Source organism: Athene noctua, chromosome 1 (genome assembly GCF_965140245.1).
Source record: "Athene noctua chromosome 1, bAthNoc1.hap1.1, whole genome shotgun sequence".
NCBI lineage: Eukaryota > Metazoa > Chordata > Aves > Strigiformes > Strigidae > Athene > Athene noctua.
In genome coordinates, this window is record NC_134037.1 from 177818126 (window position 1) to 177834595 (window position 16470).

The 16470-nt window shown below is 41.3% G+C and overlaps 1 protein-coding gene across 10 annotated transcripts in view; it reads right to left on the bottom strand.

Annotated features, from left to right (window-relative positions):
- CNKSR2 (connector enhancer of kinase suppressor of Ras 2) overlaps nt 1-16470 on the bottom strand; it is a 223420-nt gene that overhangs the window by 6379 nt on the left and 200571 nt on the right. The window contains exon 21 of one of the 10 annotated variants that reach the window (XM_074906130.1): nt 9060-11187. The exons of 8 other annotated variants lie outside the window; for them this stretch is intronic. In XM_074906130.1, coding sequence (XP_074762231.1) covers nt 11183-11187 — 5 coding nt within the window. In that variant the 3' untranslated portion in view covers nt 9060-11182. Of the gene's footprint in view, nt 1-9059; nt 11188-12242; nt 12546-16470 lie in introns of those variants that run through there. One more of the 10 variants, XM_074906122.1, reaches the window with a different exon arrangement.

Here is a 16470-nt window from a genome sequence, read left to right on the forward strand (position 1 = left end):
ACATTTCACACCTGCTAAGTTCCAGAAAAAAGGGCTGTGATTGTAAGTGCTCCTTCTCGCTATTGCCTTCAGGACAAAGGGAGAAAAACTTTCAAGTATGTAAAGTCTTGACCCCCGCGGAAAGAAGAAAAAAAAGACAAGAAGTGCAAGGTGAAGTAATATTACAGTGACATACTGTCAGAAATCACATCTCTAGAACTGCAGTGAAATATGCTGGTGACTTCGTTATTACAGGGAAGGGAAGGCCTGGAAGCATCCTGCTGAGAAAGGTGATCAGGGATGGGATCTTGGCCTGAGAGTGCTGATAATGGCATTCAAGATTATGTTTATGATGGTGGCCTTGGAATGACATGTCGTTTTCCTTCTAAGAAAAGTCCATTTCTTTTTGTCTCTTATTTCTGATACTCAAGAGCGTTGTTCAGTGGTCAGTGCTGCTGTCACTTGTGGTGTTTTATTACTCTATTACCTGAAGGTTCATCAGCAGACTATCGACTGGACGTAAGAGCACATTCATGACACCCTACCCAGCAGCACGGCAAACCAAACCAGAGCTGTTTGCATTATAGATTTATTTATTTATTATAGGTTTTAAAATATTTGTTGTAGCTAGTACTGGGAGCTTTTTAAAGGAAAAAATAAAAAAGAAATATTTTGCTTCTCTAAAAACAAAATCAAGAAAAGGCTGGGGATGAAATGTTATTCTGATATGAGCTTTTGAAATGTTTCATTTAGAAGGCATCAAAACATTTCAACTTCTCACACACTGTTTCTCATGGAAGAGAAACTTGATTCCATACAAACTTGGGAAGTGGCAGTAAAATGCCAGGATTTGCTGAGCAGTGACCAGGAAAAGCCAGGGCAGCCCCGGGTGAGCAGCCAGCCAACGGGGCAGGCAGCTCTGTCCCTGCTGCCCCTTGCACACCAACACACCTCTGCACGCAGCAGCCGGACACCACCTGTGCAGAGCCTTCCCACTGTCCCAGAGACCTTGGAACCCTCCCCCCCACTCTTGGCTTTCATAGTAGTGTATGTTTTCCTGGCCCAAGGTGCCCATGTCCTCAGGATGCTTTCATGAAAGCTTTTGTAGGAAGGCTACAGCTGTTTGGTTTCAAGCATTACTTTTATCCTGTGCCTGACCCTGCACCAAGATATGGCCATTTCCATCGGCTGAAAGTTTGGCACATGCTAAAGTACCCATAAGTAGTGAACCTCAGTCTTCTTGGGTGTTTAGAGGGTTTTTATCGAGCACCAACAGAGAGGACAGCCAGTGTTTAGAAGTGACATTTCTAGCCCAGCATGAGCTACCCAAGGCAACCTCCCATTCAAGCCCACCATGCAGTACAGCAACTACTCACCTCAGGCTCAAGCAAAAACTCCAGAGACCAAGTCTCCACATCCCATCACGCAAAGTGTTTGCATTTTTACAGATCTTTACACAATCAAAGAATTCTGCAGTCAGCAACTAACCTAGCTATATCTCTCATCAGTTCATTCCTTTGCCTTTTTTAGGGGGGAGTTGTTTTTAAAGCACTAAATTTTTTTAAGAGATATGGAAGTGAAGAAGGGTTAAAGGCTTTTTACTGATGTAGGTATTGTGGGTCTGTACAGAGCTTCTTAAATCCTCCCATCGTGTGATACCCTGCTTGGAGGGCTGGGTTCATCACTGTAAGAAGCAGCCAGGACTTAAAGAAAAATAGAAATGAGATGCATTTCTATTTCCTGTCGATTTCTTTCTCATTAAAACATGTCAAGTGTTAAAGGGCAAAACATTCAGTAGCTGAATACTTAAAAGATTGGTTAAATTCCCCGCAGTCTTGAGTTTTATGCTTTCTTAAAAAGTCAATGCAGCAACGAGATCGGATGTTAGGGATCTCTCTATCAGTTCACATCTCTCAACACTGAACTCAGCCAGTCTGACAGATGGGAATGGGAGTGATTTGCTAAAGGGCAAAGGAAAGAAAACCACCTCGATCTGACAAGGGAGTATTTTACATCTGTTTTTCTCTTATCCCTTGTTATGCAAGGCAAAAAAGATCTTTCTTCGTGTCTCTTTTCCCCAGCAGCATTGCCACATTGTACCCTGAGAGGATTAGTACATGGACAGTCTGTTGAAGAAGAAAGCCAGTGCTTTGACTCCATGTCATCTGAATTTACTTTCCTAGGGTGACCTAGAGCCTGGACCAGCAACTGGTCACCACCTCCAGGCTTGCCATTGAAAATCTACAGCTTCCTGAAACAGGAAAGGTCCCCACCATGGAGAAAGACGTTTGGATTCAATCCTGAATGACAAGTACCTTTAATGAGCCTGGAAGGCAGCATGGCCCATGCGGGTTCAAACGCCGGTCTGGGGGGGGAGCTTGTGCTCACCTTCTTGTGCAGGCAGCCACTGCTCAGCATGGGCCTCAGAAAGACCCTGGGCAGCATATTTCCACCCTTGCCCCAAATGGGAACAGCTCTGAGGCTGCATGGGAAGACACACAATGGGGCACAATGCAGGCAGGGTTAGGCAGCAGAGCACTGATGGCAGGTCTTTGAAACGCATCAGCACATCACCTCCACCTGGCTGGGGCTGCCTCCCCCGGCTCTGTCACTGCCTTGGTGCTGTAGCTATGAGTGGCATGTAGAAAAGAGGATGGGATTTGCTGTAAAGGAAAGATCAGGGAAGAAAACCAGCAGGTCTCTTCACTTAAATGTCTTGCTGCTGCCGAGGCTGGGGAAGTTCAAACAGGGCAAGACACTGCCTTGTTCTACCCATGGCAGGGGAAAGGGCAGCAGGCATTCCGCTAACACATGCCAAGCCCTTAATATTTTCCAGAGAAACACTGAATGTGGTGGTTCTGCTACTCTCAGTGGCTCTCAGTAGGCAGGAATGAGATTATCCAGGAATCTTCTCTCCCTCACCCTTATTCTAAAAGCTTTGATTGATTTCCTGTAGGTGTGGTGAAACCCTTGGCACCATAAAGTATCCGAGTTACTTGATTAGATATGCAAATGAACTTAATACATATTTTCCTTGTTTAAATTGGTGGATTTGTATGTGAGTCATGCTATTACAGCAGGGCTCTCCTTTAGAAAGAATAAGGCCTCAGGTAATGCCTTATTTAGGTAGAAAACGTGGCCTAATGGGTTTTGCAGATGACCTCAGAATGGCAGCCAGCGCAGCGGGTTGTTTTTCACCCTCACTTGGCTGCTGAGTCACAGGTCGCATTTCACCTGTTCCTCTACACTGTCAGGTAGTTGTTTCCATATCCTGTTAAAAAGGAGGGTCGCTTCTCTGAAGAAATACTTTTGTCCCCTGCCCCACCCAAGCCTGAACAACGCTGTAACTCTGAAGCAGAAATAAAACTGCGTAAACTCTGCAGCACACAGGATCTAAATTCAGTACTGTATCTTCCAAATACAAGACTACACAGGTACTAAATTTTGTAACAATGAAGCTTCTGCTGTGTCTTCAAGTGAACACAAAGTCATTTGCATTAAATTCAGGAGATAAAGAATCAGTCTAGTAAATGGTGTGTTGTTATTGTTCATTATTCTGCTTTCTACGAGGAAGGGTTTCTGAACTTTTTGTTCTCTGCCCTCGCTTCTTAAAATGCCATAAAAATTTGTATCTACTTTTACATTTTCTCAGGAGAGGGAGCTGGAGATTGTGGCGAGGTGGGTGAAATTCTAAGAGGTCAGGAATGGTTTGGGTTGTTGGCATTCAGGAAAAACTGGTGGGATTTCTTACACTGTGATGTCATTTGTTGGAAAGAGCATGCCCTGAGCTCCACAATGAACCAAGCATAATCACCTCCTGGCCCCACTGGGCTATTCACCTTTACATTATTCCCCTCTTATAAACCAAGATCCTAAGAGCAATAACTAAGAATATCATGCACTTCAGTGAAAAGCAACCAGGGAGAAACAGTTAACATTGGTATTTTCATGGATCAAAAGATGATTGGTCTGTGTAAACTGATGATTCAGGAGGATGGTACTGAATTAGGGCCATGCAGAAGGTCACCCTTGCAACCCAGCTGGCTAACACATTGCTCTCTGGACACAGAGAATCTCTAAGCACACATTTGTCACAAATCTGCTCTACATACATGGAATGATCTCTAGTAATTTTCAGTGGAGGTTCCTGCACTTTTGTAACTCACTTTCCCTGTAAAAGCTCAAGCCACTGGAAGTTGGCATGGTTTTCTTCTTTCAGTGAGGTACCAGAGGAACCAGTGGCTGCACCAAGAACTATAAGTGCACACAACTGCCCACGTAAGGATGGTACAACACAGTTAATCATAAATTTTGTCACCCACTGTACTGACAAGGTCAGATTTTTTAAGGGTTGAAGCTCTTCCTTGAGGCCCCTTTGTGCTCTGCCAGTGCCTCCTAATGCTACCCAAGCTCATCCCATCATCTTCAGACTCCTCATCCTGACTGATGGACACTGCTGTCTCCCTGATGGCTTTCTCTGGTTTTTCCTCTATCCTCTTTGCTGTTTGCTACCGTTAAGGCTTAGTGATGTGCTTTCCTTCCTTGTGCAACCCTTCTTATGTATGCCCACTCCCCTACTTGCACTTAGCCCTGCATTTGAACAAAATTACCACCCTCTGCAAATCCCGAGAAAGCCAAGCTGCTGCAAAGACGGTGACAGAGAGCAAACAAGGTACAGTCAGACTGAAATCCCCTGGCTCCACTGAAATTTAAACTCCCTTTTTCATTCCTTTTGGTGAGCTCACACCCTCTGGCAGAGGAACTAGCTCAGCTCAGCTTTCTCAGGATCTTAAGGAGTCAATTTTGTTAGAATACATCACTAATTACACTATTAAACAGTTGCCATATGTAATTTCTGCCCTACAGATCCCAAAGATTTTCTTCCAATTTGAGAGTTACACCTTTCTGCTTCACTTTTTGCACAGGGGAGGCATCTACCTGAAGCCTCCCAGAGACTTTCTGAGAGCGTCAGTAGATGCTCCACCAAAACAGAGAGCATCCCTGGCCTCTGGAAAATAGTCCCAAGATAGATAAAACAGGCCCTGATGCACAAATCTCTGAGTTTTGTGGGGTTTTTTTGTTTTTTGTTTTCTTTGCCATCTTGACCCTTATGCATCTACATTGGGAACAGATAAGCTTGTCTGCCACAAGCAAATCCCAAGACCAACGAGGGATCTTCCTATGCCACAGCATGTTGGCTGCGCCATGTCTAACTAACAGGTCTACCAAAACCCACCTTGTCCTGCAATGGTTTCATTGGTAGGTAGTGCAGCAGACAGATGCCTGCTGATCCCTCAGGGAGAGGCCTCCTGCAGCAAGCTCTTGGGCCCCAGCTTAGGCTATCTGCCAGCCTGAGTGTGCTAACAGGCAGGTAGGGGCAGGGGATGTGATGCAGCCACAGGGTCCAACAGCCTGTCTGGGCTTGTAAATCCTGGAGAACAGTTAGAAGAAAGACAGAAGGGATCTCCCAATATTTAAGGTGATAAAAGCAGAAGGATGGAAGGAGAGTGGATGTAGGTTTTAGCTGTGTTGGAAGGGAGGGGAGAGGAGAAATCCTCCAAAGAAGTAGTTGGTTCATCGGTGCAAGGCTTAAACACATCTTTGCTGCTGTTGAGGTTAATCAGAGTCTAAACTGCACAAGAAGGAGGTGTATCCAAATGCTTATGATGAAAAGAACAAGGAATTAGTAATTTTTTACACTATTTGGATGGAAGACAGGCAGACTAAGCTAGGTATTTCCTTTCCCCCCAGACTACAAGCTAAAAGGAATGAAATGGTGAAATCAAAGAAAGGTTTACAAGGAGATGGTGTTCTGCACAGCTATGTGCTGCATATGAGGTCACCCCTGCACAGGTATGGGGGAAGCCACAGTGACATGGAAAGTCAGCTCCTGATAGGAAAATGCTACAGGTCACATCCCTGATTACTGAGAAAAGGAAGAAGCAACAGTGTTTAAGCCTGGCACAGCAGAGCAGGCAGGATGTGCAATAAGATGCAGCTCCGGTTTACATGGAAGCCAACTGCTAATCATCTGCTCTGGGTAATATAGAGCAGATTTCCCTGTTAAAGCACAAATAGAAACCTGCGCCATCTGCTATAGCATGTTAAAATCAAGGCCTGACTGGGCATGTGAGTATGCCTGTGCATATATATATATATATGTATGAATATAAACATACACATGTATTTATTAATGCTTTCCATGAGTGAAGAAAAGTTTAAGCAAGCTGAAGTAAAGCTGGGGACTTCTTGTGCAGTACCTGGCCTTTGCAATCTTTCTCTCTGTTATTCCTTCCCTTTGTCTGCCCTTTTCTGATTCATGTCATCCTCCATCCCTTCTGGCCTTGTATACCTGAAAATGCAGGATTTTTCCCAAAGTCTTAAGTCAAGGAAGGGAGAAGCAGTGTTTTAAAAAAAGCTTTGATCCTTGTAGTTGGTGAAACATTAGGGACTGGATCAGAGAACAAGTATTAAATTTGCATTTTATACCATGCTTTCCTCTAAAGGGGAAGTATTTTTGGGTTACTATGATAGTTGTACACAGTTTCTATTCTCTCCTATTATGTAAACCTGCAGGCAAAAAAGATAGTCCCTAAAGAGGCTGTTCACTGAAAGCACCAAAACAGCAGAGCTCTGCAATGTGCTGGAGTTTTCCACCCAATGGTATGAGGCTGCCTCTCCTCTCACATGCATGAGTGTAATAAATTGGTTTCTTGAAATAAAGTGAACTGTGCAGGCAAGTGGAAAACTCATCTCCCATAGGACAGATTTCCAAAGGTATTTCAGGCCTTTTCCACTACCACCAAGTTCAGTCAGAAGCAGTTAGGTACAAGAAAAAGTTTTAAAAGATCAAACCGTACCCTTTGTAAGGCCTGAGAGATGCTGGCACCAAAGGTCTAATTATTTTTGTGAACTACTTATGGCACTAGTGGTGTTCTTTTTGGATCAGTAAGATCCCTGCGAATCTCTTTTCCTCTGAGGTCACCTTTGTGGTGATATCTGAATGACAACCTGCCTACACTTTGTCACAGCCTTGTGAGCCACCACTGCCCTGCAGACTGCAGTTTGTGAGCTGGCAGGACGAAGCCTCTTCAACCTCCAGGCTTCATGGGACACTTGAGCTGTCTTACTAGAAGTCTCACACCCACATCAGCCACCTCTTTTCAGCTTTCCACGCAACTGGAATTGCTTTTTAAAACCAGCTGACACTAAACTTGGCATTAGAAAAAAAACGATCCTCAGGGTTTCTCCCTGCAGACCTGCATTGTTGTGCTGACAGTAACATTTAGGCATTTTCAGCATCCACTTAGCAATAGAAGCACAGGTGCCAGCAAATGGGTTAATATGTTAGTGCGAAGGGAAAACACAGGCAGAGGGAATAATTAGCTCGCTCTGTTCGTGCTGCCTCTTGACAGCTCTTACACACCTCGAATGAGCATCAGGAGAAGCTCCTCATTTGCTCCCAGCCCTGCTGTTTCATGAGGTTATATTGGTGGGCTGTGATTTCAGTGAGGGCATAAGAATGAAGATGAAATAACTCCAAAGCATCCCAAAGTAATAGGGAACTCTGATCAGCGGCAGAAGTTTTTGGCAGCAGTGTTATAACTGCATCCTTTGGTATTTGGATACGGTACTCTACTCATTAAGTTGCCTATGAAGGCATCAGTTTAACCTTCATCTGCTGAACAGATTTTAGTGACTCTTTGGGAGAATTTTAACGTGATGAAATAGGATATCCTGACATTTTTCTGTGCCACACATTGATGTAAGTGCTGTTTCATTTTACCACAAGCTACCAATGATGAAGTGAAATAAACACAGAGCAATTAGATTTTGATGGTATGCTTCCCTTCAGTCCCTGCAGTTCAGAAACAATGAAAAACTTCTCCTATTTATGAGATAAGCCAGAAGCTGAAGCAAACTGGGTAAATTGCTATATGTCTGGGGATGCTGTGACTTTTAAACAGGATGAGGAAGTCCCTATGGATGCATCTCACAAGCAATCTATGGAAGCAATTACTCCTTCAGGAAAATGTTTTTTCAGAAACCTAAATTGTTACAGCACCCGAAGTTGTGAAAGGTTAAGTGACAAACGATATGGACCCAGCGACGTTACTCACCAGTCAGAACCAAGCCACAGTCACGCTTGCACAACAGCAATGCCTGTCAAGGTTTAAGGGCTTGATACATGAAAGCCAGCCTGAACGGAAGGGGTATGTATTCCTGGTGAGCAACACCCACCAAGAAAATGAACTCTACTTCAAGTTTGTTTATTTATATGGAAATGTGTCATGAGAGTAACATTTTTGAAAGCACTTGTATCACTTAGGAATTGCAATCCTACTTTCAACATGAAAGAAACATGGCAAATTCATGTGGGCGGGGGCCAGATTAATTTAATAGCCATCTCAGTTACCTCTGCAACGCACTGGGGTCTATCGGGGAAGCACCTCCCGAGGCATTTATGAAAAGGGCCTGAAATACTTCTGAAAATGTTATCCCAGAAGATGTCATATTTATTCAGATATTCAGATTTATTACTGGATTTGTAATTGCACGTTATGATAGATGTGCTGATTAAATTCCAGATTAATTAATCTGCATGCTGATTTACATGTTATTTGTGTAGGGCAGGACACTGCCAAATATTAAGCACCCCCTGTCAGCTGCTGAATGCCCATCACACCACCATGGTCTGTAAGCACTGCACAGAGTTCAAAGTACCTTTGAGAACAAAAGCTATTACTGTGATGAGAGAAATGCAATACCATGCGGCTTTTCTAGACATTATTCATGTCATCAAATGTCATAATGAACTTGTGAATGCATATGCACCTTAAGATAAAGCTCTCTTTCTAAACTGGCATGAGAGTCGTCACAGAAGAAAGGTCCGTTCCCCATCCACTGGGCAGAATGTGTTTGCGCATAAAAGAAACAAGAGAAAGGAAATGAACATCAGCCCTGACAGACAATGGTTACGCAAAGGCAAAACTGAAAATGTGCTGGCTTATTTCCTTTATTAAGCCCAAAATAACACCTTTAAAAAATCCTGACTTCATGAATAAATCAAGTGCCTTCATTAAAGAAACATTTACTGCCATTTTCTATACTTTATTTTAAGGCATACAGAAAAATATTTAACAAATGTGTATGCAATTAAATGCCGGGGACTGCTAATTACAGCCCTTCTGAATGCCTCTGCAAAACAAAGATACGCAATACAATATGTTAGAAAGGGTGGGGAAAAGAAAAAGAGGAAGCTGAAGACGATCTAATTCATATTAGCGCAGATATATGCTGGCCTTTGGCTACAAGCAGCAAATAAGCCACCAGCATAACCCCAAATGGCAGCCAAAGGACATTTTAGAGTCACATCTTTGCTTCTGCTTCTCTAATTCATTTCCAAAACATTTCACCTCTAACTAATTATGGAATTTAATGACAGAATGTAAAGGACTGGCTGGGGTTGCAGGCCATTCCAACAAGGCTTTAATGACATATCCTTCACGTTGCAGAATCTTTATGTACTTAGCAGTGATTTATCAGCCCTGGCAGAGGCAGGTACTTCAAAGGCAACCTTATATAAAAAATAAATTCTGCCTTTGCCAAGCGTTGGAAAGAGCACTAAATTTTAAAATCAATTCCTACAGACAAGAGAGTCATAAAAACTCAGTGGGTTTGTCTATTTGGCCAACAGGCAAAAATTTATGACAGTACAGTTTTGTAATCAATAATAGCAATACAGTGTATGTTTTTGATTGGAAGAAATTAAAGATGCCAAAACAACATTGCTAAATATTTAGGCTGATTTGTGACAGTCCCATTGAGCAGAAACACAAAACATGCATTTTGATGAATTTCCAACTAGTTTATGTCATACTATACTTTTTATTTTTCAAAAAAGAATATTAAAACTATTATAAGCTTTGTCATCTGCTGTAAGGCAGAATGATGTAATTTTATTCACTGCACATTTCCTGTTTGTGAGGCAAAAAAAGCATAATTTACTTCTTTATAAAAGGGAAATATATATAACTATATATATATAATTTTATTGGTATTAACATAATGCAATACCATACATTGAGCAAACAGAAAGAAAACATTTCAAAATACATTTTTTAAAAGTATCTCCCCATAAGATAGTATGAAATATCAAGTAATTAGCATTAACATTATTACAATACACCCTTAGCCAAATATATTAAGGAAAATCCACATTCTAACCACAGAGATAGAGGCAAACATCAACCCATAGGGGACCCAGAACATAATGATAAATACAATATCTGAATCTACTTTTGAGTGACATCCAGACAAATACTGGCCCCAAAACAGCCCTCTGGAGTCTGGGTGTTATACAGAGAATACTTTGTGCCTGCTTGGCCAGGCAGCATCACTCACATGTTTAAGTCCTAGAAGATAAAGAGGAACTGAAGAATTTATCTGCAGAGTTTAATAAATCTCAGTGTGAGGTATCTTCTCCGTCATCATCCAAACGAGTGCCAGTGTACCCTCTGATAATTCATTACACATCATTAGATAAATGGAAGTCTCCGAAAGGTCTGTACATACCTCCACTTGACAGAATACACTTAGTTTAGCATGACACAGTAAGGTGACTTCCTTCACTAATGTGAAGTATGCTTAAATGACACGACTCTGTCTGGTTGGCCTGAACGGGTTCACTGGAGTTCAGTACAAGCAACAGGGTTTTACAGTTACCATGGCTGAATCCCTCTTTAATTCCTCGAGGTCTGCAGAACAAAACTGAGTGACATCAAAGCCCTTCCCCTGCCAAGACCCTCTTCCCCTTCCGTTCTCCCATGCGGGGGGCAGTATTTTCTGCAAATGTGCTCCGTGTAGACTGGATCTGACTTTGTGCCTAGTCCCATTGTGGAAAGGGTGCATTTCTTCAAAAGACTGGCAATGCCCTTTGACACCTTCCTGAAGGCCTCATATCCAGGCATGTGGTTGTCTATGCTTTAACAGGTCTGTTCTCTGTTATAAACATCAAAGTTATTCAAGAAGAACTGACTTTCTGAACGGAGGCCATTAGGTTGCTTGCAAGAGGCTGAAGTTGAGTCTCCGTCGTGCCAATTCTCTAATGATAAGTTTATCAACCTTTGAGTCCAATCGGTTCAGTGCCAAGAGAAGTGGATCCCATTTGACATGGAGAGGTGCTATCAACTCTCGTAGTATATTAGCCTAATATGATAAAGCAGTGATACAATATGTTGAAAGAACTGTGATGTGCCATTATTTCCATATCATATTAGTATATTAGAAATACTGTCATGCAAACAAGAGCAAATAGCAAATCTGGCATACAGTAGCAGCACTACAGAGCTTTTTTAATCTGCATGCAGCTATGCTCATGAGGACAGAGACATGGCACTGTTCTTCTATAATACCTTGCTCCATTAAATTATCCATCCCTAATGCAAAAGAGGTATTTAGGGCAGAAAGTTATATATTCTCTCTTTGTGGTTATGCTTTAAAAAAGAAAAAAAAACCCGAACAAAGACCAATTAAAAAAAACCAAAACAAACCACAAATAAAACAAAAGAACAATACACATCCTAACCAACTTGGGTTGGTTTCCTCCATGTTGAAGAGACATTAGCTCATTTGGAAGCACTGGAAAAGGGTCACATGAATGAGGAGAAAAGGAAGCAAAGAATGTGCCCCAAATCCACCAAACGTGCTACAAACACAGAAAAATATCCTGTCAGCAACTTATGCATGAACTAGAAAAAGAGGTGGCACAACACAATCTGGCTCCTTTTGTTATCCTAGCTGACAATCCAACATTGTGAAACGTTGGGTGAAGGATAAGATACAGAGCTAGGAAATCATGTGATTTTGAAACCACATTGACATTACATACATCCAAAAGCTAGGGCTTGAGAACTCGAGAATCTTTGTGGACCTGTGTTAGCAAAGAAAAGACAAAGAGAGAGGTGGAATAAACAGCATATAGCTAAGTTGTTTACTTAAGAGTTTCTGAGTGCAGTCTCTTCACACAGGGCAGTTTTAAAAGCCCAGCTGCTCTCAGTACATACTCTGCTATTGTCTACCACACTTACTTGTAATAAAAAATGATACTTCATGGATCTTGAAATCCATTGTGGTTTTAGATCCCAGATATGAAAAGCTGGGGGATGTTTTGTTGTTTAAAAAAACACTTTAGGAAAGAGTTTAACTGTGCAGAATATAAAGATGTACAAACTCAGTCCAATTTAACTGGTGAGACTTGTTTAACCCTTGTTAAAGAGATTTTTTTTTTTTTTTCCAAAAGATGGGATGAAAAAGAATGGAAAATATCAAGCATTGCCATTTTTACTCTTGAGCATATCATAAAAGGTCTGGAAAGCAGAAAAGAAATGTCTCAGTGACAGAAGGCACAAGCTGGAAAGAATCCCAGATGGAAACATCGGTGCCATTTACTCCACCCACGGCAGCAATTGGAAAATGAGTTTCCAGAGAGGCAGAGGGTGAGCAATGTTATATGGAACTCAAACCGAGTTCAGCCTCTCCTCCACTGCTGAGATTTCCTGGGGACTCTGTGCGTCAACAGGGAGAAGAAGAAGAAGAAGGGAGAGGAAAACAGTTTATATAACTAAATCCTAAGTATAGCAGTCAAGAAAAACTTTTACATAATTTATTGTTTAAAATAAGGAACATTTGATTCTACAAACAAAATGAAAAAAAAATCCCACCCAACCCCCAAAACCTAAACCCAAACCCATGACAAACAAAAGGCCAAACCAGTACATTTCAGGACTCATGGGGTTGAGGGAAGGGAGACTTCAGCAAAAGGAAATGTTTTTCAAATTTCATCCTGTTTTATACTACAAACAGTCACAGTATTTAAAATAAGACTCTTGGATTTGTTTGGAAAAAGGCACTAAGTGGAAGAGGATACTGCTGCCTCATATGTATCACTCCTGCAGCTTCAGGAGATCCTTTTGTCTCATGGATGTTGTCCATGTAACTTTATCTCTAAAAATCCAGGAAGTTTGCTTTCAAAGGTCAGGCTTTGGTGAAAGAAACTTCCCTTTTAGTGAAACAAGGTGGCTATGAAATATAGGAGGGTTACTGAAGCTAAGGCAAGGGTGTTATCTGACGGATGTCTGTACCCAGCTCTTCCACATGCCCTGTTGAGGCTGGCTGGGACACTGTCCTCTATGTCTATGGAAGAACTGATACCTTCAACAGACGGTGGGACAGGACTTTTTTCATGTATCTAAAATCCAACTAAATTTTGCATTAGACGATGACCATTTCTGAAAAAAACCTGCTAATAAAACACGCTTTTGAAAAGGCTATTCAGTAATATTGCTAAGGCCATTATAGGCCTGTCATCAAACACTGGTAATTCTTTGCTGTCCCACTTTGGATTAGTCACAATGTGCATGAACAGCTTTTCATTAGGACCTCTTAAGATAAGTGGTGCATACACTGTCCTATTTATCTGAAGGTGAATACAGTTAACAGGCACTTGGGGGGCTTTTCTAAATAGATTTTCTTATTATTTTACTGTATCACTCTTATTCACAGTATCTACCTGTATAATATTTCCTATTAGTGTAAATGCACATTAAGAGTTTAGAAATTCTCCTTTTTGGTAGTAAAATTATTTTTCCTTATTGTTATAAAACCCACATTTTTCTTGCTGTATCACTAGCATTAGCAAAATGATTTATGTAAAAAATCTCCAGCATATTGTTCCCTTTCTAGATAAGGTTTTTTTAATTTGTTTTAAAGGAGAACAAATACAAATAACAAAGAACAAGTAACATGGTTTTAGATGGATACTTATCAATACTACAACTTATGAAACTCATGAGACTTGCAAACAGTTTGAAAAAGAAACCAACTTCAATTCACATACAAAAATGAATGCGACCCTATGGAAATAATGAAGTGAACTTACTGGATTTATCAACCAAATTATGTTTGTATTATGAGAAGAGCTTTACAGAAAATGACCTCCCTAGAGAGGTAACAGAAACAAAATTGCCTGCTGTAAATCTGCTTATTTCTTCAGCTAATGAGGTCACGTAAGATGTGATGAATCTTATGTCCAAGCACACCTGGAGCAGTGGGAGGTACTTTATGCATTGAAAGTGGCAGAGACAGAATGCATCAGGGCTGGGAACAACCTGCCAAGCAAGAGCAAATGCCTCTGCAGGCCTTTCCAGGCATGCCACCATGTCTCAAAAAACAATAAAAATGTAAGCAAAGGGGAGGAGAAAGTTCTCACCTGAGAAGAATGTTTTGAGAGTCACAATCAATAAGGTCTTATAAAGGGTCTCAGACAAGAAGTCCTAGCAAAGGGGCATGGAAGGTGTATCAACTATATCTTTTTCTCTTTGAGACCGGTTTATCAATAATGAAGGCACACCAGCAGTCACTAATGATACGTAGTTTAAGTTAAGGTTTTCACTTCGATGTGTTTTTTAATAAAATGCATAACATTTTACCAACAGCATTTGAGAGTACACTTTCTTATGAATGTCACATTATATATTTTACCTAAACAGACTACAAGATGCCTGATTATTAAATGGTATGTTTATGGTAAATTTGCTTTTCAGAGAAGGGTTAGGTTGAATAATAGCAGGTTAACAAACCTAGTTTTGAAATCAGTACTGAAGTTTTAGGAAAGGAAATTTCTGACCTCCTATCTATAGTGACAATCAGTAAAACTGTAACCACCTTTTGAATCTCTATACTTCCATTCATTTGTATTCTATTGTGTGTACATATTTCTACATCTGTCTATATATTCATGAGAGATACAAAAGAACTTTGACTAGAAGCTCTTATCTATTATCTGGTCCAGTAATGAAGCATGTCTAGTTATGTATATTCCCCTAAAGGTAAATACTATGCAGGAGTAATCAGGCTCTGAACAAGAATGAATGCAAGCACTGGGGAAAAGAAATCCCTCCCCATGTGCCACAGACTGCTACTTGGCTGCTTCTGTTTTAAATCCAGTGGCAGATACATCTTCCTCCTTACTAGGGAAATGGCTCAACGTTATTTGACAGAGTCCTTGGTAGGAATGCTGGCAGATCTACAAACTGTCCATTGCTCAACGGTGGGAAGCTCCTACCAGCTTCAGGACTGCTCAGGTGTCAGACAGATGCCATGCAGAGATGAAAAGGAGCTGATGTAAAGCCTGGCAATGAGAGTGCCTAAGGAAAGAGGGTTTCGATGACACATCCAGTGCAGTCCCCTGACACTATACTCCAAAGCAGCATCTCTGCAAATTATCCTGTAAGAAGCCAGTTAGACGTGGAAGCAGCAGCAGGAGTCACTCAGTACTCCTCTGGAGACTGAGTTATTGCAGTAAAGGGCACTAAATCAAACAACGATAATACAGGAATATGCTATCTACAAATAGCAAGTTCCAGATTTTCCAACATCACATATGCTTTAGTGTCCCTCATGTCCTCACTGAGCTAAACAAAGGAACACCAAGAGCACAAATGTTATATGAGAAAGCACCACAGTGAGGAATAGGCACAGAGAGGTCAGATGGTGGTGTCAGACCATGTATAACCTCCAGTATCTGCTTCTCTACAAGTGATGCACTTGGCCCCATGAGAACAAGGCATGGGGAAATTACAGTGCTCTGATCAGCAGGCATTTTTCCTCCCATTTACCACAGTATTTCTAAATGTGCAAATGTATCCCAGCTCTCCCAATTTGCATTCATATACTACAGTTATTGCTAAATAACCCTCTGTCTACTCGGCACTAAAGAAATCCTCCCAAACAAGTAAGCAAAAGTCCCAGTAGAGATATAATAAAAAGCACCTGAAAACTTAAAGTTCATAGTTAACATTGTCTTACACACTCCAGCACCACACCACTAATGTACTTAATTAGTACACAGAATAACATTATTCTCTGTATCATCTTGTCTTAAACTGTGCACATGTATGCTGAATTATATCTAGCTCACCTCATGTGCAGCGAAGACCTATAAGGCCTGTAAACTCATTATGCTTTTCCCCAGACTCTTGCTTAGCCTTGCAGCTGCAGTGCCTGACACTGCTCTGTCCCTAGGCACAAATGCAGCCATCACACTGGTGGTATGTGCTGCAACAGCCTTCATTCAAAGCACACTTACTGCTCTTTGAAAGCTACCTCTGATAAAAACTGCCATGGACTTGGAAGGTTGTGGAGACGGCATCTCAAGCATTTCTAACCCTTCTTTCTGCATTACCTTCTGCTAAAGTAATACCTCACACGGGGATTCAAGGAAAAGATTTACATAAAGAATATGCATTCAATTTACCAATACTGTTTCTCTAAATGACAAGAAGCTTTTTGACAATGCCACTAGAGCTCCTATATTATTTGCTGTTTGTTTATGGAGGTTGTATTAAGTGATGCACTTCCAGCCTGCTCAACAAATAAGGATGATACCAGTTTCAGTAGCCAAACATCTAATGATGGAGTGTCACCCACCCA